Consider the following 24,292-nt stretch of genomic DNA (forward strand, 5'->3'; position numbering starts at 1 on the left):
AATATTGCACGTCTGTTTATACAAATGCAATATTTTTTGATACACTAAGCGAGTGAAGTGTGGGAAAATTAAAATCTAGGTCAAAATGCGGTTACCTGTCACGCTCGGGTGGGCATCAGTGAGTGACAGCGAGTGTGATTATTCAGACTACTTTAAACCAGGGAACAGGAGGGACACGGTGGACCATTCAGGTAAAGTTACGACAAACACTTTGTGAACAGTTAATTTTACAGAATATGTTGACATTTTATTTTAGCCTGATCCTCGACAAGTTTTGTGGTTGAACCCCAATCGCGTCCCTTCTAATCGGAGTGGACGATGTGATCAGGTATTCTAAATAAGATATGATCTTCGCTAGAGTAGCCTCAGTAAGTAGACCAACTTGTAAGTCTGTAGCCGTCTGAATAAGACGAGATCCGCTATACTTAGTCTCCACTCATGCTGTCCCCTCCATTGGAGAAATTAATATACGAACTTCTGAAGTGGAAATGTGAAATGGATACAACTTAAAGTGGCGAAGTCTACGGGATTAGTTGTCGCCCAGTACCTCCTCCCCCTATTTATTCTCTTCCTCGATTGTTTTCAGTTAGATTTACGTTAAATCACAAATAATAAATAATGTATCAGCTTTGTCAAATAAACTTCAATGAAGCCTCAAAACAAATACATGTAACTTGTGAAATCATAAGAAATAAGGATCCAAGTTCCCTTTAAAATGTAGTAGGCCTATGAGGTAGTATATGCAAAATGTAAATTATAGCAAAGTGAAAGGTGTGGTGATCGAAATTCCGTATTTCAAATAAAGTTAAGACTTGGAAAGATGACTCATGTAATTTGAGAAAATGGAATTACAAAGTCAAGTTTCCCAAACACCTTTATATATAGATAAAATTATGCATTATGTCAGGTAGTATACAGGTAGATGATAGTGTGATAACATGTACCTCTGAATAAGAAACATTTCTTCCGTATTGGGGTCAATATCATACTTTCTTTCAAAACAAAAATTATTATCATGATGGCTGCTTCTAAGGGGAAAGTTGATTTTATGGTCTTTTATGGCAGGTTCTGGTGAAAACATTGAAGGAATTGTCAACAGTAATATTTCTGTTTGGGATTTGTCATGGAAATAAAACTCTGAATCTACTAATACTATAGAGAAAATACATTAATATCCCATCTAGTCATAGAAAGTTTGTAGATATTTATTTTTTACCTTAAATCAACATGACAATTTAATTGCCTGAACATATCATGTGTATTTAACACCTCTTATTGTGTCAGTTTAAGTATTGTGCAATACTTACAGTAATTTAAACTAAGTCACATTTTACTACCTACATCTTTTGTTTTGATCGGCTAGGAAGGAAGGAAATACCAGAGAATGTGACCCTGTCATTAGAACCATTAACCTCACCTGAGCTCATTTGCACCTGTTTCACCTATGTCCCATATCATTATTCATTATACGCCTCTGTTATGTTTGGTCTACTTTGAATATACCTTTACTATGGTTTGGTTATTAGACTTCACCTTTCTCATTTACGAATGTACTAGTATCTGAATCACAGTGGAATATACAGGTGAGGCCTTTATATATCTTAGTTTTTTTTTTTTTTTTTTTTTTTTTTTTTTTTTTTTTTTTTTGTGAAACGGGCCAAAATTAGCCCAAAGCTAACCATTTCCTACTATGCCAATGGAAAATGGTCAAATATGAACCGAGCATGTAAAACTATAGTGTCTGCAAATTAGCGGAATATTGCATTAACACAGTTATGAATTTTGTAAAGATAGTGCTTAATGCTTTACCAGTTCTTAAGTTGTGATAATTATATGTCATTATAATACATGAATTTTACTGTCTGTGATGAGATTCAAGATATTTTGTTCAAGTCCATTTTATCCCATTTGAATCTTAAGAAAATATAATTGCAGTGGTTGCATTTGGTTTGAATATTGAATATATATCAAGTTGAGGTCTTTTTACCTGCAATTTGATATTTAAAATTATTATGGTATTTAAATATATATACAAAGTGACTGATTGAAAGGTCTCTGACTGCTAGTGTTATTCTGGGCATTATTGGTGTTATTCTGTTTATTATTGATTGACAGTGACTAAGATTTCAGTTATTTTTTTTATAGGTTATGTTGTTGACATTTACTAGTAAATTCCTTCAATGTCCCCATGAAGGATGCAAGCATGCAGCATTACAGATAAACTTCCAAGTTGATATTATTACCGATAGGAGAGAAGACTCCAAACCGTATTTAAGGGCACTTGTCTATCTGGACATCTAAATTAGCACATACATGTAGGATCTCACCTACTACTGTTTTACTTCCTGTTTTCTCAGTAAGATCTAAGATGACAGGGTTATCTGAATTTCCTGTCACTATGTGGTTAAACAAAGATTTATGTTATGATATTGAAGGATATAATAGGTTTATAGTGGTGGGCCCAATTGTTATGTATGACAGTATGAAGGAAGTCTGCCAGTGACGTAGATAGGGGGTTACATGTTGTGAGTGTTATAATTTATGGTGTCTGACAGATAGGACTGTTATTGTGAAATATGCTGAGTTATTTTTAGCTTTGTTATTGTTGTTATTATCTATAAGTTGGTTGAGATAAGTTAATTTGAAAGGAAATTTGGCTCTCTTCTTTTAAAGGTTTTGTCTGTGGGGTAATGTCATTATGTTTTTTATACATGGATATTATATATATAAGTAATGCCTTCAAAATCTTTTGGGGAACAGAAATCTAAGAAATATGATCATACCATCTTATTAAGTCCAGTAGCTCAGAGATTTTATGTACTACAGTGCTTTGACCAGCATTTTTGGATGGAGGAAGTGGATTTAACCCCATAGCTCAAAATAGATCCATCTTTTAATTTTGTACCTGACAAAGTAACTTTCATTTCACAATAAGGTGCCATAAACGCTGTACTTCTATAGCAATTTGTCATACTTTTCCTTTCTTGTTTGCAAACTAACAAAGGCTACTGCAGTGCTTCTAACATATTGCTGTGGGTCAGTGTAGGCACAGTGGTGACAGCAGACATTGTTATTTAAAATGATAGACCAGTCCTTGCTTGTTTTTAAGTAAAAGAGAGACCATTTCCATGTTCATTTTAATTCTGGATCGGCAAAACATATGTCAGCAGTTTCTTTTCCACATCAGGTATGTTACAATTTACTGTGTTTAATAACTAATCTGAAATAGAGGAAGTGAAGTTAAAGATATAATTGACACACATATATTTTCATCATGTGTATTTAAAAGGTACTGTGTAATTTGCACATAAACAATACTAATGTGTTGGTCATCTGGTTATATGAACAACAATGGAGGGTGTGTTTGTCAACACTGTCACTGAGAGCGACTGGACATTTGACTAATTAATGAATTTCTAGTAATAACAAGGCCTTGATTTTGTCACTTATGTATGGAACTCTTCCACCCATGGAGATGCACTCAAAAGTATTAATGGAAAATTGTGGAAAGCTTTAGTTTTTTTAACAAAAAAAAAAAAAAAACTCCTTGCCATGTGGGACCACAGAATTCACACATTCAGAAAAAATCTACTTGTCCACAAGAAAATTTACTGGCCACAGGCTTCGTACCAGTGGCTAACATCGCAGACTGCCAAACTGTCTATTAGTCTATACATTATACAATGTATTTTAACAATCTGTTTCTGGACTTGCAAAGCCTGTCAATTAGGTAGTTATCATGATATATATTAGCCTGACAGTGACAGGTATTCAGAGTGTTGTTTTAAGTCTGTTATTATAGACCTGTTATTCCCGCATGCTACCTGTACATGTATTACCACATGTGCATGAGGTGGTCATTATATGTTAAAGGAATATTCGTCCACAAAACCCTTTAAGGATAACACAATAGCTGGTTACTGGGGCGTGGTAAAAATTGGACCCAGCATGACTAAGGGGAAGGCTGTCTGTGTCAGGTGGGTGGGTAATATACCACTGGGTTTGTCTTCACACTATTTTTTAACTTTCTACCTTTGTATTGTTTTGTTTTGGTATCCTTAGGCTTGTATTTGACATGATTACTAGTAACAAGCTTGTTTCAAATACATTTTTGAATGAAACCCTGACCACACACACACACACTCACACACACACACACACACACACACACACACACATACACACTGGACAATAACAAAATTGGTATTCAGATGTGAATTCTAAACATAGAAATACACGACTGACTGATATTCCATTGGTACCTTAGTAATTGGACACACATAATGATTCAGTAATGAAAGGCCATGAGAACTAGATGTACCCCATTAATAGTTCTAAATGAACCCTTCTTCCTCTCAATTTAATAATTGATCATTGTGACAGAGAAATGTTTGTGTAAGCAAAACACCATTAGAATAATGAGTCCATGTGGTCTCTGAGCCAGGTTGATATTATTTTCTTATCCTTCTCATATATGTTACCACTGGGATTTTACAGGTACAGTTGAATGGAATTTCCCCAATGTATTTAAAGTAAGTCACTGTTCATTTTTGACAATACATGCTGTTGCAAAAATGGAAATTGATTTGTATTTCTGGGTCTTTTATATTCACATATCCTGTTATTAATTTATTTTATTTATTTTGATTGTATCTTTTTTTTTCCAGCTGCATTATATATTATGGCAATCCATTATATGCTGGTTTCATGTGTAGGCCTTTATAATGGCCTTTAAATTGGACTCAATATCCAGGACTCATTCATATTGATTATTAAATCGTGTAACTGTGCTAGCATGTTTAAACATTTATAGACAGTTTGGGTATTACAAGACACCTGCAGTGTGGGGTTGACATCACTGCAGTTAATGGCTAGATAGACTAGTGTTATAAGAAAGCTGTGACAACACAACTTTGTATCTTGTTTTGCAGACTGTAAGGAAAAAAGGAACAAGTTTGAGTCAGTTTTACAGTGAAAGAACTGTTGTTGTTGTTAACTCACACTGTTTTAACACTAGGTTATTCTTTACTTATGATATTTGATGTAGCCCTATGTACAAATCAGTCACTTTAAGCTGTTATTGTACTACTAATAGTTATAACTTAGCTTATATAGCATTTGACTAAATTATTTTTGTTTTACAGAACTGAGGACTTGAATAGCATTGAAGGAAGAGTAGTCACAGCTTAAAGAGAGGGTAAGTAATTTTGTTACAAATTTAATTTTTAAAAATAAAAAAAGAGAAAACATTAATGATCATAGAATAAAATCAAAATGAGATAAAGGGAAATTTTACTTGGCTTATTCAAATCAAGTTCAATTTAAAGAGTTACCTCATTATTTAAAATGAAAAAAATGAGATAGCGAACTTAAACATACAAAAAGTAGAAATATTGAAAAAACCACAAAGTTAATTAAAAAAACTATTTTATAAAACAGCTGCCTAGAAAAGATAGTACCCAATAAGATGTCTCTTGTTTAAGATATTTCATAGTTGGTCAGATCATCTGATTTGTAGAATTTTGTTTATTTATTGATTTTATTGATATTATGATTATATTTTTGCTTTTCTTTTCAGTAAATTTGAAGTTAAAAATTATTTTTATATCATAACCCTTTGACATCAAATACATATATCATCTAGAAAGCAGTTCATCAGGATGACGGGGGACAGATCTTTGTCCGTTGTCATGATGATCCTGGAGTTGTGTATCATCCTACTGTATATTGGTGGTGGATGTTCTCAGAGTGGATCATCTCCAGATGATGTCGCAGGGTCAGGTAAATAAACTGAACACCATGTTGTGAAATTTTAACCACATATCCTTTTCTTTGGAAATTTAGGAAAAATAAGAGAAATGGAAAAAGACATCAACATGCATTGTCTCTTTATCATATGTGTTATAGTTACTGCATTGCTTGGTGGTGAAAAAAATATTTTTAAAGAGTGTTTAAGATGAGAAGAGTAAACTGTTTGAATCGTGATTTTCTAGGGTGCTAAACGTGTATTATAACTTTCACCCTCCTAGTGCTGGTGTTATGCAATAATTTATTTGTTTGGAATGATGGCACCATTCAAATTGTTTGAGCAACTATCATAAAGAGTTTTGAGAGGAACATGCAAAATGTAATAATTATAATAACAACAGTTTAAGTGTCACTCACATCACTGCCGATTAGTAGTAATTTCATGTATTTCTGACTCTAATCAATAAATAATGCACTATATATGATTCATAAGTTTAATAGACAAAATTTTGTCAGGTTCAAAGAATGACACAGGCCTAGGCAAGATCCACTCCCCCTACAAAAAAAGGAGGGGGGGGAGAGAAAAGAAATAACAGTATAACAGATGTTCTGTAAGATAATTCTTGACATTTGAAAGGTATCATAAATGCTATTTATTAACCAGGTGGTGGTCTAGGAGGGTCATATATGACAGAATGTAATGCGACATCACAGTGCACAGACAAGGATACCAACACCTACTGTTACCGTGGAAGATGTCAATGTAATTCTGGATACACACCTGAGAGTAACAACCAGCCTCCCATTTGTGTTCCATGTAAGTTTTTTTTTCTTATTTCAATTATGTTTATTGAAAATTCTTTGATTTGTTCCATGTAATAAAATAGTTTTTTTTTCTTAATTTTAAAATGATAGATAGACATGCTTCCTTGCTTTCTTGAATTTGTTAAATTTGTTATTGTTCAATCATTTAAATATAATTAAAAATATATGTATATTTCACTTGCAGATTTTAATGCAGAATGCAATGAAGAAAGTGACTGCATCCCGCAGCTGACGGCCATGTTGTGCGGGAATGCTGGGAGATGTGTGTGTCAGCAGGGATTGAAGTATGATACAGGCAGTAAAATGTGCAAATATGGTAAGTTTTATGTATGATCTCCAGTTAAACATTCTTTGTCATCTGGTAACGAAACAGAAAAATATTAGATGGATTGGTCTACAAATATAAAAATAATTAACTTTAAATAAAGACTGTACTAGTACACATATCAGGCATATACACTTAAAACAAACTTAAAGGAAAATTGTCTCATACAAATTTATTTGGAACTAAGATTTAAGTTTTTTGTTCATAAAGTTTATATTTAAGCAAAAAGGTTAAAATGAGTCTATTTTCTGTGAGGTTATGGCCAGACTTGCTCATGGAATGAAGACTGCAGTAACCAGAATTTAGCATGTAAGGACACAGATCAAGATGGAAAAGCAGACCAGTGTCAGTGTGCCCCTGGTTACTCCTATTATAACAACAAGTGTATTCGAGGTAATTATGTGGGCCGTTGGGCACATCCTGGTGCATGCTGGGAAACAAGGGTCTCTCTCTCTCTCTCTCTCTCTCTCTCTCTCTCTCTCTCTCTCTCTCTCTCTCTCTCTCTCTCTCTCTCTCTCTCTCTCTCTCTCTCTCTCTCTCTCATCATACACTCACACATAGTGAGTACCTGTGTGCACCTAATAGTCTGCACTTTTTTGCCAAATGTAGCAAGATTAATATGATGGTTTGCTTTAGCATTTTAATCAATGGTAACTTTTAAGTTCCAAACACTGTATAATAAGTGTAACATTAAAAGAACAAAAATCAGTATGATTATTATAATTTAAATTCAAATTTTAATTAATGATTTTTTTTTGTCAATTTAGTATTGGGAGGAAACTGTAACACTCTAACGATACTTAGAGAAATTTGCCCTGGTGTAATCAGTGGAGAATGTTCTAGTACAGGAGATGTATCTTTATGTCAGTGTCGTCAAGGTGAAGCTTTTGATCCCGTCTCTGGCCGCTGTATACAGCCAGGTAAGCTTTAATATATTTACATATTTATTTATTTATTTATTTATTTATTTATTTATTTATTTATTTATTTATTTATTTATTTTGAGGTATTTTCAAGGCTGTACTCTCTTCTTGTACTAACTTAGAGATGAAGCAACATTTGTGTTATTCACATTGCATTTATTTAGAAGATGTATTGAAAAATATCAAAGGAATGTAAAATGTATGTTCCTTACTGTTATATAATTAGGTATTTCAATTTTTGGAGATATCCCCTGAATTGATAATAAATTCATTATTGTACTTTTACTTCTAAATCTACAGCTGTAGGTCAGAAATGTACTGGTAGCGGAGACTGTACGTCTGACAGCCACAGTGTCTGTGATACTTCAGCACAGGTCTGTGTGTGTCAGCCAGGGTTCATGAAGTCAGCCACCAGCCCCTTCATCTGTATTGCAGGTTTGAATGTCTCTTGACTTTTTAGAGGTTAAGAAAATTGAATTTTACTGGAATTACTCAATAAATTCAAATTAAATCAATAGAATTGATTATATTTATTTTATTAATCCCCTCCCCCATTAAAATGTTTAAATTTGTTGAAATATTGACTGAAAATTTTTAAAAAGTTCATTGGCTTAATGTCAGTAAATCTTGGGGGTGACTAAAAGGGGTTGAAGTTTAATTAACAAAAATTAAATCTTCAAAAAGTATTATTATTATTATTATTATTATTATTATTATTATTATTATTATTATTATTATTATTATATACACTGAATATGATATATTAAGAAATATTGTACTTCCACTTCCAGTGGTGAACTCCACTTGTTCTTCCACTTGTCCTACTGGTAGTAATACATTATGTACAAGTGGGAGATGTTTGTGTGAGCAGGGATATTTCCACAATGAAACCACCCATACTTGCCAATTAGGTACGGTACAGTTTCCATATATTATTTTATTGTCAAACATGCTACATATGCACACTGCACCTGCACACTCAATAAGAATGAAGGGGGGGGGGGCAAAAAGTAATGACTAATTGTGGTGCCTCCTAATGGACATGAACAGATTATCAAAAGCCAACTCTTTATCTTACTATTCTGCTATTTTTGTTTCAGTGTATGGATATCCATGTAGATATAACACTGCAGTATGTCAAAGAAGTGGAGACAGCAATGCATACTGCAGATATAATTTTACTGCAAGAAACAGTTTTTGTGATTGCGTATCCTCCTATTTCTACAATAATGTCACAAATCTTTGTGACCCAGGTAAGGGCAAATGATTTAGTTGATATTTATAAAATAAAAGATATATAGGTTGGTTGATAATTCTGCCAAAGTTTGTGTGTTGAAGAATATGTGCATATATGTTAAGTACATGTATGTCTGATATAAACCTTGTTGTGGAAACCTAGTGATTTTACCCATTTTACCAAATATTATCTTTAAAGATGAAAGTGCATTTAAAGGCAAGAGTTTTAACAATGCATTTTCGAAGTCATTTTTAATTCAATTTGAAAATTCACTTACGATTCTAAAGGATTGACTAAAAGAGCGATTCATTTTTAAGATATAAATATAGAAAGGAATATTCTGACTTCCAGTTGTTGGATCAAGCTGCAGTGATGATCAGCAGTGCAAAGATCGCTATCGGAATATTAACACAATATCCTGCCAAGATAGCACCGGAGATGGCACGGTGGATACATGTCTTTGCAAAGAAGGCTATTTCAGATATTATGAGACTAATAGATGTGAGAGAATTATGCCAAGTATGTACAGATTTCTATATTTTAATTATTATAATATGCATTTAAGAAAGATTTTAGTTGCAATATAAGATAAATTAAGTCTGTACTATTTCTACATGCTATTTTGCTGTACTCTTTCCCATGATTCTGTCATTTTGATACAGAGCAGCAAACTGTTCGTTCATATATCAACTTCTAAGTAGTTCTATGTGTATTTCAAATCTGAATCTGTTTTGCCAGGAACTGCATGCCGCGATGGCTTCTTCAAATACAGCAGAAGTATGACTCCACAAAAGAGAAAAAAGAGGGTTGCTGAGGATGTGGTGAATATAGGCAACAATGACCAAGGCACTTGTATAATGGTGAATTCCAATCCCCTGATCTGGCCGCAAGCAGTTCTAAAGTGCCGTGAACACTTCAGTAATATGCTGTCCCTGTCAGACCTGACATGGCCAGACCCATATATGTTTGCCAATGTCCTGATGGGGGTGAGGAATGACATAGATGGCATAAGTAAGTGACTGTAGCTGCTTAAAAGGCACATTTGGATCCCAAATGTTAGCCTACAATCATGATTTATGTCTAAATGGCAAGTTTATTACCAATTTCTGTATTACAAAATGTCTAAATGTTTTTGGGGCTTAGATAAGACTGTTAATATTCACTTTCTTGTGGGTTGATTTTTGAATGGTTAAATTAAAACAATTTATGAGCAATTAGCCTACAGTAATGTAGTGGGTTTCGTGAGCTGTAATTGCATTATAGAAATCATTGTCACAGGGGCTTAAAACTAGCTAGGACCAATATACACAGCTGAAGTTACAGGGTCCTGTAGATTCTTTGTAAAACACATCTTAGCCAGCTAAAATGCTCTGCAGTCTTTTGACCATCTTTAGACTGATTTTAAACTGTCTGTAGTCATTTTGTGAAATGGACCCCACAGTACCAACTTTGAGCATTTCTTTAATGTTGTATTTTTACACCAACATTAATTTTATTTTCCGTTTTCCCTTTTTTTATCAGGAGATAAAAGGTTCTGGACAGGCATGCGCTTGACGTCAGAACCAACCAGGGAAAAATTCATCTGGGAAGGACAGTTCCCCCACCCTGTTAATTACACTTATCATCGTATATGGCAATGGGGACAGAACCAGCCGCTCCCTCTGCATGGGCGGTGTGGAGTAGGGACGGTGCTGCAGTACGGTTTCCGGTTTCCTTTGATCAACGTGACAACACAGAAGTGTGATACAGAGCTACCGTCAGTGTGCGCTAATACTGCAGTGCAGGCAGAGTTACTGGAAGGTATACTGCTGATGGTTATAATTGTTGGTTACATGCTTTCTGATTTTTCCTTGCATCAGCATCATCATAAGCATTGTTACCATCATAATGAATTCTCTTTATCAGTATTACAAGAAACAAGCTCTCAAGATGAATATGACTAATTTGAAACAGTTAAAAGATATGTCGTCATTGCACATTTTCAAACAGATATGCTTCCTCCTCCACCCCCCCCCCCCACCCCCCCACCCCCCATTGGAGTCCAGAAGGACATGCAAGATATGTACTTTAGCAAAATAAATTAAAAACTCTATTTTTTTACTTTTGTATTTCAGGTTTCGGATGCCCTGATGGCTGGAAGGGCTCACACGTCCTGGATAAATGTTTCAAATTCGTGGCCACGCCCAGCACCTATAGGCGAGCCAGCCGGGAGTGTACCTCCAGTGGGGGAAGGTTGTATATTCCTACATCCCAGTTTGAAAGGGAGTTTGTGTTTGCTGAATTCATGCTGAAAGAAGGTAGGTGTTCAGTTTTTTTACTTGTAATGGCTTGTTTTTCATATTTTGAAAATATGAATTTTTCGAAATGACCCACTTTTTCAGACAAACGATATTGAGTGTATTTATTGTAAATTGGCCTTGGAATTCGACAGATTGATGTAGTTTATTTTCATTAGATGTCTGCTATAATAGAGGATGAGTGCCTGCAAAGCTCAAATCTGTTGTTTGAAGGCCTAAGGCTTACAGTATTTAAGGTTGATTTTTATGGCCAAGAAAGTCTTCATTTTTTTTTCTTTGTTCTAATTTCAGTGCAATATGCAAGAGTTGGGGTTCAGTGCACCAATTCCACGGGGTCCTGCAATATGGCCAATGGACAGAGAAAAAATATTGCAGACCTTTTTGCCACTATAGGATTGTCAGGAAATGAAGATTATTTCAACGAAGAAGAATATGTACTGCCCACTGTCTCGGAAAGGCCAGATACGTTTTGCCTAGCTTTCAGGCAGTCAGTTTCCCTAGGAGAAGGTCCATCTTCAAGTGTGTCCTACTTTGAATCAGAGTGTGAAGATCAGTTGCCATACATATGCGAGATGGACTCCCAAATACCTGGTAGGTTGTACTTTATGAAGTATATTAACTAATTAGGTCCACCAGACCGAACTTTAAGCATCGCCCTGAATTCTAATAGCCTATCTGCTGCGCTCCTTTTTTAAAAAAGCACGATCATTCATCATTCATCAAATTTTCTAGTCAAACTGTAAAAATTTAGCTGATACAAGCAGAAATTTATGTAGTCTATAGTTTAAAGTTGCTTGCTCTGATTAAAAATATTCTCTGTCAGAAATAGTTACTTAAACATTAAGTTTCAAGAAAAAATAGTTTGCTGATTTAGAGAAGACATTTATATGTTTATCCTATTAAATTTTATTATAATTCTTATTTAATTTGCTTCCAGAATCCAAAGTATCCATATCACTTCCTGTTTACAACAAGACAAGCCAAACCCTAAGTTACAACCTCTACGGCTTTGACGAAGGAACTCCAGTGACGTTTATCAAAGATGGATTGGTTAACCTGAACAAGAAGGTGGTTATTGCCAATTCTGCAGTGGTTTATCCTTTAGAATTCTCACAGCAACAGCAGCAGGAGAGCTCCTGGCCCTTGGCCATTGGTGATCACCAAGGATATTATAGCATTCGAGTTTGGGGAAAGAAGCCTTACGCAGCATATAACTCCAGGAAATATCTGGTCAGAGATGAAAGTAAGTGACAAAAAAAAAAAATAATAATAATAATAAGTAAAGTAAATAAATTATTCAATTGATAAATGATATTAATTTTTAAAATTGAAATTAACAAAACTTTTGTGTGAAATATATCTGTCATTAAAACTAATAATTTTTGCATGCTTTTTTCCTGCAGCTAGATCTAAATAGTGTCTGCATTAAATTTTTCACAAGATGAGTTTTTAGATCATAGTAGTCAAGGCCAGCATGCATTTCTTAATTTGCCATCTAACAACTTAAAAGAGAAATTCAAATTGTCGCGCACCCTCTTGTAATTAACAGTAGATGTCTGTATCACAGCTAATGTTTGAGATGACCACTTGCAATTTGACCCGGGTCAGTGATAGTCCAGACTGGCAAATAATTAATATAGAATTAATTAAAATATAGATCTATTTGGCCCAAATTACCATGATTATGATACCTTGATTCCAATTTACACTGTAGTTTCTCTCTCTCCTTTCCAACAGACATATACACCATAACGGGCACCCTGAAGGCCCTGAAACTAGGGGGTTCCCCAAGGCAGTACACGGAGCCCCTGTTATTTGTGTCTGGAGAGTACAGTAACCCAGGGTCCGCCGTGGCACAGATGTATACCACCATACAGAACATAGGCCGGGGAGTGTCCACAGCCTGGAGACTGGCCGGAACTAGGTACCAGGCCAATGTGGATATGAAGCTGACTGGACTAAGGTAATAATTTGTCTGTTTCTCTGTCTGTCTATCATCTATCCTGGCTTTACCTTCCTAATTATTTATACTTATATCTGTCAATATGTATATATATTTTTTCTTTTCTGTTGAAAAATGTTAATTATTAATTGTATATGTATGCACATTTTTATCTCTTGAAAAATTTTAAATATTTTCTGCTTGTATTTTTTTTTGTGTATTGGCTTGCATATGTATGTAAAGTATGTATGACGAATTTTAAATTTTATTCCAATTGATAAAAATCAGCACAACTTGATTTATAATGACAACTGCATTAATTGTTGCTTTTGACATATAAATTGTTATTTTAAAAACTTGCAATTTAACAGAGAAGAAGAAGAAGGGTAAGAGACTACTGCGTGTAACTGTGTGTCACTTTCTTAGTATTTTGTATTGTCTGTATTAATACTAACCATAACTTTCATTTACAAACTTTGTGCTGTAATAAATTTCTCTCATTTCTTTAAATTTACACTGTTATTTGCCAATAACATTATTTAAGAAACATTTCAATTCAAAATGGTCAAAAATGTGATCTCATAGTTGCTGCATGAGTATAGAAGCTTTATTTATTGTCTAAAATTCTTTATTGTCTAAAATTAAAGCTAACTGGTTTAAAACAGCTACCCTGTTTGAACAGGACGATTTTCAGTTTTTACTTATCAACAAAAGATATTTGCGGAGATAATGTTAATTTCCCTAAGCATGTTTAGATAACTAATACACCTTTGTCTTCCTAAGTGTGATATTATTTAATAGTATTCTTTGAATTTTTGTAGTTAATTTTTCATCTTGATGCAGGAACATTGATCTGTTTACATTATCTCATTATATGAATAATTTAAATTATTGCATTCATTTCAAGTTATAGCATTAAGGAAATGAAAGAAAATTGAATGTGTCACTGTTTTAGGGTGATTTGAAACATTTTATACAGGAGATTTGTTGGCTGTAAATTTAGTCTTTTTTGTTGCAGATTAACATCATTGTTATCTGTCATAGTATTTATAGTTGTTTGTATTTACAATTAGGAATGATTTGTTTATTTTAGTTAAAGTAGTTGCATGAAAATTATCCCAAGTTTCAGATGTGATGCTTTTTCATCTCCAAATTTCAATCTTCATCTGTATACTTTAACAATTCAGCATGTGTGAAAATTTGAAAGTGAAGAAGCCTTCAGATCTGAAAGCCAGTCTGATGAAAATTGGACCTTTATTAATTTTGTCATATGGTAGTCTAATGTTTGTTTTATTTTTAATTTATTACCATAACATTTTCTTTCATCTATTTTTTGAAATTTCAGAGTGATTTTAGAGTTGGTTTTCTTTTAAATGTCATAAATGCAATAGAAATTGGCATGATGGAACACCGATACATAATGGAAAAGACAAATTGAATATATTTTATTATCTCTATTTTCATTTTTAAAAATCATTAGTTATATTTATAAATTCACAATTAAAATGGCAAAGTTGGCAGCATGTTTACTTAGGTATTTGTTAGCTGCTAAAATAATTTACCATGTAGAAAATTAACTTATTCATAAATAACACAGTGCGATTCATAATTGATTTACAAAAATTAATTACATCTTAATGTTATTTGATATTTTTCTCTTAAATTAGTTTGTTAACAATTCTTATTGGTACAGATATCAATCAGTATTAATGACCAGCAGCTGTCTCCTCTGTAATATTTATTGTAAGCTCTGTACTATGAAGAGACTGGCATAAACTATTGACAATTATCTGCATTGGAAAATGATTGATTTTCATTAGTTTGACTTAAAATACTTTAAAATTATTCAGAATTTTATATTGAAATTGCCAACCTTGATACTTTATTCTGCTCAAAATCTGCAGTTAGATTACTAAACTCATAATTTATCATTCAATAATTACACAATTAAATGTTTGTATGAAGTTACTCTCATGTTTCTTTTAAATTTCCTACACAGGACAAAGCAGTGTATTATAATATTCCTTTCCATGTGTGCTTCGATAGATTTAACCCTACATGGTCTCCTTCCTATTTTCCAGGTACGTCAGCACAGGTGGTCTACTAGCAGACTTCAGGGCCTATATCACACTTAACAGAGCTTCTGAATCAGCAGTCAGTGCTCTTCGTCAGGCAAGACAAGTTTCTCCAATTACTGTGGAGATAGAAGATAATAAGGTTGTGCAGAAGTTGGAAAGTGCACTTTCTGATGTTGTAGAGCAGTATGGGTTCATTGGTTCCAGTGTTGTGCTACGAAGCACCAGTAAGTAAATTCCAAATAGTCAAAAAGTCAACTTTATTAATTGAGGGGAAAAATGCTAAATATAAAATTTATCTTTCCTCTCAATCTGAGCCTTCTATACTTTTTTAAAGATTTAAAGCTGATACATGTAGATGATTAATTTCTTGCAATAATGATGACAATAAACAGGCAAAAAACTGTAAATTCCTAGTCCCAGATATTATTCAATTTTTTTGCAAACAAGGCAAAGAATCAAAACAGAAAATTGCATTTGCAGTGACACTAAATCAGAACCAGTAAATGAATATATTAATTTATTTATTCAAAATGCTTCTCTGAGTTGAATTTTGTTGATTCAGTATTCTACAAGACAGTAACTTTACTGAAACAATTTCAGTATCTTGCCCTAAAGAGGTAGTTCTCATGCCCAGTGGAGTGCGCGTCACCTTCCCAGTCACAGACATTGGAGAGGTGGCAGTCAGCATGCAGAGATGCTTGGACGGTAAGTTTTTTTTCATATTTTTGATACCAAATGTTTTTCTTATGTTTACACATTTGATGTTCTTCAGACATAAGCCAGTGTTTTGCATTTTGGAGGTCATTGTTAAAACGACTGAGTTTATGTCAGACTTAGTTCAAATTTTACCCCAGATATATATAATACAAGGATGGATGTTATTTTAAGTAATGATGAAAAGTTATATACTTTAAATTGAGCTCCAACAAAGTTTTACTGAAAACTTTATTTCAAATGACTGCAAGTAGACAAGTTTTTAACATAAGATTTTTTTTTTTAATTTAGCAATCTAGATATTATAATTTAATACATTACAGAAAAAGTGATTCATCATAATAAATATAATATATGATCAAGATCCAGGTGACAATAAAAAATCAATTGTGACCTAAGGCTTTGTATTTCATATCCAGTGTTATTTTGTTTTAAAGCCTTGTCCCTTTAGCATATTTTATAGTTGAGTGTGCCATACCTGCTGTAATCAAACAATTTGTATGTCTTTGATTTCTATAAGAATCTGGCATACCCCTTGGTACAAGACCTTGTCAAGGCAACTTCACCTATGGTGCTGATTGGGGAGTGGTCACCTTAAATTGTCAGGTGAAAGTATCCAGTCTCACACCAAAACTAGGATTACTGGCAAATGTAAGAAACCTAAATTATTTTAAAGTTTTTCATTATCCTCTAGGTTTTTCTGTTTAATTGCACACTCAAGTTGTCAAGTCAAGAAAAAAATTTAAAAGGTAGCTGCATGTTCAGTTTGTTTTTTTTTTTAATCATGTGAAGTATCATACTGCCATAAAGCTAAAAATTTTACTCTTCATTTGTAGATTAACACAACTGCAGACAATGTAGTAGAAATTGTCAGCAATGCGGCCAATCTTACCGAGGAAAATGGAACTGAGCTCACGTCAACAGATATTATCTACACCTCCCAAATCATAGATGCTGTGTCTGAGGTGGAAAATGTCACTGACGAGGTAGAGGGCAGTTTGACTTTCAGAGAGAATGTTTATCAATTAAAGAACTTCTCAGTCCCCCCCCCCCCTCCTCCAAAAAAAAAAAAAAATGAATAAAGCCAAGAAAAGTGAAAATAGCCAGATTGATAAATACAGTGAATAAATAGATAAGTAGATGATTCAGAATTGGTAATTTTTTAAAGAAAGAATTTCCCTTTAAAATTTTCAATTTTTTTTTTCTTCTTCAAAAATGAGAATTGAAGAATGGTAAGAATGATGTTATTTGCACTTGTTTTTTTATCTCTGATATTCCCAATGGCAGCAGCTCTGTCATATTTGCTAAGATTGAAATTGATACAGTAGGCTGTCTTGTTTTACAGCAGTAACTTACCATGTTAAATTCAACCACCATGTGTTAAATTTTTCTGTACAGATTGGTGTGGATCTGTTGAGAACTGTGAATAATGTCCTCCGTTCTGGAAGAAGAAATATTGCAGTTGCCCAAAGATTTGATAACTCCTCATCAAGGTTGGTGACAAATATCTTACTAAGATTCTTCTTCTTACTTAGGTTTCACTGCATTGTATTTGCAGGAGTTGTAGATTTAAATGAGAAAAAATTGGATGATATGAATATATGGTTTAAATAGTATACATTTGAAACCATCCTTGGAAGTGGTGTCAGTATTGTTGATATGTATGACATAAACTTTTGTACAGAAATAGTAACTGATCACATAGACAGGAGATTGAACATGTCAGAAGTCATCTTTTGGGTCTTGCAGAAAATGGTCAGAATTTTTTTGAGTTTACATGATTACTACCATCTAATTTTTTTCTTTTTTGTTGTTGTTGTTGGAAGATGATCAAAAATGGAGGATGGTTCAACAAAGATAATTTGGAAGACTGTCAGAAAATATCTCTGGATCCACCTCTGCATGTATGCATATAATCTCATTACAGGATAACAGGCGCACTTGAAAGATTTGCCAGAAAATTTAAATTGAGAGGCAGAAAGAAAAAGCGGTTTGTTCGCCCGAATGTTGCCATTGAAATTTGGGATGTCGATCCCAATGATCCTGTGATTGGTCTGCAAAGTAGGATGGGGCAAGGGAACGGGGAACTTAACAACAACGATCTCAGCACCATATATGGAGCCAATACCTCTGGTATCGATTACTCTGAGACAGATGCTGCCATTATTTTGCCCAAAGAGATATTTGACAGAGGTGAGTATGAAAATTAACTAATTCAGAATCAGTTGCTTTTTTTAGTTAGCTCTGCAGCATAATTTGATATAAAAATCTGGAATTTGTTTAAGATGTAGAAGTTCTGTAGGTGGCATAATAGCTGTGGTCTGCCCTGTGTTTGATATATTTGAGGATGGAGTGTCAAAGTTCCAAATATTATTATTATTATTATTATTATTATTATTATTATTATTATTATTATTATAATATTTAAGTTCTGTTGTCATAATTTGATAAATTGCCCTCAATAGTTTTGCTCAAATTTAAAAGTATGGTTATGACTCACTCTTTTAGATGGGCAAAAATTATCAACTTCCAGGTACAAATAATATTTCTATATGGCATTTGTGGTGCTTTTATAGAGTCACCTCCTTTTTAATTTTGTTGCTCTCACTCAATTGGAATGTTCTAATTCTTAGAAATAATTAAGTACCGTACCTTACTTTTACACAGACCTACATATCTCTCTCTCTCTCTCAAAAAAAAAAAAAAAAAAAAAAACGTAATAAGGATTTTTATGGTTTCCCTTAAAGGATTTTTTCATTTTATTTTCAGACAGTAAAACCAGTCGGGTGACTTTCACTGTGTACCAGGAGTCCTCATTCTTCCTGAGCCAGCAGGAACTGAATAGTAGTGTTCAATTTGACAGTATTCACACCTCCAATAGCAGGGTGGTGGCTGCTGCAGTGGGAGGGAAACAAATTAAGGGACTCCAACAACCAGTAGTTACTGTGTATAAGCCACTGAAGGTAAGGGCTATCTTCTTGTGCTTTATCTTTTTGGGTAAGTTCTTGCCTCAACAAAAATTAAAATCATACAAAAGTTCATGCTGTTCAAGTAGAGATAATAGATATTGTTCTAGAGAATTGATGTTGACGTAATGTTGAAAATTTCATTTTTGAAAACACAGGAGTTAGAACCTGTCAGTGTTTGTAATGGGATCATATACTCCACATTTCAGAATTTCTCAGATTCCTACCAGTTCAACAACACAGTGTGTGAGTTTTGGGACTTCTCACTGAATGGTGGTTTTGGTGGGTGGTCAAGCGACGGGTGTACTTACCAAGGGATGAAAAATGGCCGCTATGTGTGCCACTGTGACCACTTGACTAACTTTGCTGTGCTTGTGGTGAGTGAGGTTTGCAGGTTTTGTTCTCATGTTTTCCTTTTTACAATAGAAGGTCATGGGAATTAATTCTTATTTATTTTAATTTGTCAAAAAATTGCAAGTTGGAACATTGCATTGAGTATCAGAAAGTGGCTATGGAGTACCAATCTCGTGTTGTTTTCTGGATTTTGATTTTTTGTCAATTTTTCTTTCACTTGATAATGCTTTCCAGGACCTCTTTTATTTAGTCAAGGCAAAATTTTCATTATTCAATATCATGTTTTCTGGATTTTTATAAATTTTTTCTGACACTATTTTTCTATCACTTGATAATGTTTTCCAGGACCTCTATGGTCAAGAGAATGGAATCCACGAGGAAAACAAGCTTGCCCTGAGTATCATCACCATTATTGGACTGTCACTCTCAATAGCAGGACTCAGCATGGTCATATTGACCTTTATATGCTTTAAGTGAGTGAACAACTCAAAATAGCCAGGCCATTAAAGATGGGCTGTCCTTATTTTTCCTCAAGTATCGAGTTTGTAATCTTTGGGAAATGTCTTCAGCCTGTTAGCATGGTTTGAATATTGGATGGTAGTATTGGAAATTGAATAATATTACAGTTACTATTCTGTCTTTGTAATGGGAATCAGTTGTGTTCCAGTGCAGGTTTTGATGATGTAAAGTACGAGAGTTGTTACACTATTTTTAGGTAAAGAAGTACAGTGAAAATGTATAGTTTTGATTCATTGCAGTATCTAAATTCACACAATTGAAAAATGCCATGCCCTTCACATTTGAGGGGGTTTGTTACAAACTATTCTCTGAAGCAAATCTGGTCAAAACATGTTAATTCATAACTAAATTTTTTCAGGAAATTACGTCAGGGACGAACACAGCAGACTTTGTTCAACCTGGCCCTTGCCATCTTGTGTAGCAACATCATATTTCTGGCAGGAATTAATCAGACCCAGTCTTATGCAGGCTGTATTGCTGTAGCAGTACTCCTCCATTATTTCATCTTGGCATCTTTTATGTGGATGTTGGTTGAGGCCATTTTGCAATACTTGGATTTTGTCAAAGTTCTTGGAACATACATCTCTAAATTTATCCTTAAGGCAGCAATTCCTGCATGGCGTGAGTATGGGACATTGTCCTTTTATTTCATTATAATTATATATATGAGTCAACAAAGATTATTGCAAAAATGGTTATGTCTGTTAAGCATGAAGGTTAAAGTTAAATGTTTAAAATGTGTGTCATGTGTCCCGTTGGCCATTGCTCTTGGTCTTGTCTTGTTCAGGACAGCATTTGTTGCACAAGCAATTCTATTATAACAAGTTGATATTGTATTTCTGTAAGTGTGAATGCATGGACAACCTGGGTATACTGTAGGTTAACACTTTAAACAATAGTAACATTATTTTAATCAATTTAAAACTAAATTTTTATGCTAAATCAGCAGTTCTGGATTGAGAATAAAAAAAAAAGTAACATATAATTTTCTTTGCCAGATTACAACATTCTCATTGATTTGATTAAAGTTTACTCTGGAGTGTCTCCACTGTATGTTACATATTGCACTAGCCTGCTTATATAATGCACTAGTTGTATGTGTTCCTCACCATACCATTGCTTTCAGTGATTCCTGCCATAGCATGTGCTGTTGTCCTGGGTATTGATGTGGATCTGTATAAAGGAGGGGAAGAATAGTAAGTTACAACTATAATAATTATGATGGTTAAAATGTTTAGGGTTTTCTATAAGCTAATTAATGGTGTTATCATGCTAGTTTGGCAGTTGAGTCTGTCTTTATTTTGTATGAATTTGTACTTCAGTTCATATTGCTTTTGCTGTGATCACGACTTTTTGTAGTATTCTGTGAAAAATAAAACATAATGGGCATTTTAAAGTGAAATGCTGAAATAATTTGTAATTGAAGTAGAATCCCAGTGTATGTGTTTGATGTCTGCTGATGCCCTCAGCTCAAATCGCATCATATTTACTCTGAATTGATAAATCATGTGGAAATATCCAGTTTCCAATATGTCTATTCTTACCAGTTGCTCTCAGTCGGATATTTGACACCTAAGGGAGAATTTCAGATACTCAGTTTGTTAAGTAATTTTTCAAAGGACCATTCTTCAGTATTTGTCAGTCAAAAACTGCTTGATATATAAACATAAGAATAACAATTTTTTCTCGTATTTTTCAGCTGCTGGATGAAGACTACAGCTTTCTATTATTCCTTCCTTATCCCAGTTGGTACCATCATACTTGCCAATACCATTATCTTTATACTGGTGATCAAAGGGCTGACCTGTGATAGGCCCAAAAATATCCGCACCAACCAGTCCAAGCACAAAGTTGCCATGGTCCATCTGAGAGCTGGGATATGCTGCTTTGTTGTATTAGGTTAGTTATCCATCAACATTTTTTGAGACAGTTGGTGGATTGTCTGAGTGGAGGAAAAGAGTCAGTTAGTTTCTAGGACGCAGGACCAGATACTATTAGTGAGATTATTGTATGAGATTTATAATTGATTTTGAACATAAAACCATCCATTGAATTACACAGTTTAACACTTCATATTTTTCGCGATTTCAGGATTGACTTGGGTTTTCGGTTTCTTTGCCATCGCAGATGCACGCCTAGTCTTCCAATACCTCTTCTGCATTTTCAACGCCATTCAAGGCTTCCTCATCTTTATCTTCCACAATATCCGTGAGCCTCGCGTTCGTGAGGCCTGGCAACGCCTCTGCTGCAAGAAACAACACAGGAGAGAGAAATACGAAAAAGCTAACATGGTTTCTTCCAGTAATAATACCAACAGCAATGGCGATGGGAGCAGCACACCGAGAAGATCCAGTAATGCAAATACAACCAGCACCGGCTATACAACAGACAGCTCCGGGTATACTGAGCTTCAATACAAGAACCATGCTTACAACGGTGGAAACTAGGGCGAAGTCTAATTTGTACAGGATATATTACTCAGGGATATTTTTTCCACAGTGATATACGGCAAATGTTGATTTACTGAAATATAAAATACCCACTTTTATATTTGGAGTGTTGCATTGTGGGATTACCAGTGACCTATTTACCATGAGATGCTGGGGAAACAGTTTTTGTTTCATTTGACCAGTGAACCAAAGGTTGATTAAGTTTTTTTCTGGCCAGTTTGAATTTAGTTCTCTTTTTTGTACCTACCTTAATTTTAAATTTGAAGATCATAAAGGTGAGATTTTGTTAAGGGAAAAAAAGATGCAGAGAATTTAGAGTTTAAATCCCTGGTTGGGGTTGGGAATTGATGTCAGTCAGTGTGGTGATATCTTTGCTTTAGGAAATACCTAAATAAACATATATTTTGTTGTATATATTTTATAGCATACGGAGAAAGATCTTTGCTGTATAACCTGTGATATTAAAAAAAGAAATGCTGAATAAAGAATGCTGCAGAGTGTCAGATGTGCTAGTCAGGGTATATTTTTCTCTTTATGTAAAATAATACAGGCTTTAATATTTATATTATATAGTTAGGTTTAATATGCAAGGTATCATTAGAATGTAAAAGGTGAATATGATTTGCTTTGGCTAAAAATGTTAAACCATTTGGTCGATGTTTCATATTTTTGTACAAAAAATAGAATTTTCTTAATTATTTAACAGTGAGCTCTAATTAGTATAACTTACACTATTTGGAGTATATTGGACCTCTAAATGTGTTTTACATCAGTTATGATTGTAATTGAACCATATGTGCACTGTCAGATAAAGAGAGAGACTGGCCCCAATTTTACGAAAACAAAAGCCATGTAAGTCAGGTTCCCTGGCTAGAAACTTAATTACCAAAGTTACATAGTCACATGTGCACATCTTATCCAATCATGAACAGTGTTACAGCACGCTCATGGAAGTCCTAGTCACTAAGCCAGGAAAATGACTTAAAAAAAAAAAAATGGGGCCTGGTGATGAAAAAAAAAATAGTCCTTCCATTGTAACTGTGCAGTCACTTGTTTGGCTACAATTAGGCATTATGATGGGATAGTGACATAACTTATTATCATAAAAGTGAACCATTTGGTCAAGTTATAAATACAGGACGTAGTCTTACTTTATTTTTTTAATTGATATTATAAGAATACTCATATTGTGTAAAAACTATTTGAACAAAATATACCTTTTAAATACATTGATATGTGCAACTTTTTACTAGCTTCAACCAAAACATTTTGACTTTTTTTGTGGGGCATTTTTGTAAAAAGAAGAATTCTTTAATATACATTTTCCAGTTAGAATATACTTTGAGGTGCTGGTATAATTGCAATTTGATAGAAAGCATCTTCACATATATACAAAATATGTACCTATGCATCAGCTACCTTCAGATTTCTTTACCTCGTATTTGCATTTACGTGTATGTGTTTATTATCATAATGTATGCATATAGTTCAAACTCTAATAGGATATTTTATTTTGATTTCTGTTACATTTTATTGTTCTGAATCATATGCAATTCTCAACATAACCACCCATGTTATTTTAGTGGTAAAACTGACATACAAACCTGTACTGAAAAGTAAAGAACAAGTAAAGCACAATTTCTGTAAAATGTTTTGACTTTTAAAAAACGGCATGGATGAACGAAGATCTGGAACAAGCAGATATATTTGTTTTCATAGATTTAGTTATTTTTGTAACAATTTTGTATGACAATAACGTTCAGTTTGGGTTGGGGAGGTGTTTTTGTAAGTCAATTATTTTTTTATTTCGTATTTTGAATTTTTGGTAAGAGATGGTGAATTGAGTTTGATAGACATGCTTCATATAAATAAAGTTCATGAATAAATTTGAAAATAAATGATATATGCAGTTCA

At 33.8% G+C, this 24,292-nt stretch overlaps 1 protein-coding gene across 7 annotated transcripts; it reads left to right on the forward strand.

The window, feature by feature from the left end:
- The first annotated feature begins 11 nt into the window (after positions 1–11).
- On the forward strand, positions 12–24,292 carry LOC106166554 (uncharacterized). Of its 7 annotated transcripts, none has more exons than XM_087014771.1 (31): positions 12–191; positions 5,145–5,197; positions 5,579–5,781; positions 6,413–6,565; positions 6,758–6,889; positions 7,154–7,291; positions 7,666–7,818; positions 8,122–8,256; positions 8,613–8,732; positions 8,922–9,074; positions 9,410–9,577; positions 9,797–10,069; positions 10,580–10,858; positions 11,173–11,355; positions 11,647–11,946; positions 12,293–12,598; positions 13,093–13,318; positions 13,669–13,683; positions 15,379–15,599; positions 15,976–16,080; positions 16,610–16,740; positions 16,926–17,075; positions 17,488–17,582; positions 18,017–18,282; positions 18,859–19,052; positions 19,265–19,432; positions 19,755–19,882; positions 20,287–20,549; positions 21,055–21,124; positions 21,628–21,827; positions 22,020–24,292. In XM_087014771.1, the coding sequence occupies exons 3-31, from the start codon at positions 5,661–5,663 to the stop codon at positions 22,373–22,375; spliced, it is 5,202 nt and encodes a 1,733-aa protein (XP_086870897.1). In that variant the 5' UTR covers positions 12–191; positions 5,145–5,197; positions 5,579–5,660; the 3' UTR covers positions 22,376–24,292. The 7 variants fall into 7 exon arrangements, with proteins under 7 accessions (XP_086870897.1, XP_086870894.1, XP_086870901.1 ...); XM_087014768.1 differs by having other exon boundaries at positions 5,645–5,781; XM_087014770.1 differs by lacking the exon at positions 12–191 and adding an exon at positions 1,472–1,583 and having other exon boundaries at positions 5,645–5,781.

Source organism: Lingula anatina, chromosome 6, assembly GCF_051362555.1.
Source record: "Lingula anatina isolate TDL-2025a chromosome 6, LinAna3.0, whole genome shotgun sequence".
Classification (NCBI taxonomy): domain Eukaryota; kingdom Metazoa; phylum Brachiopoda; class Lingulata; order Lingulida; family Lingulidae; genus Lingula; species Lingula anatina.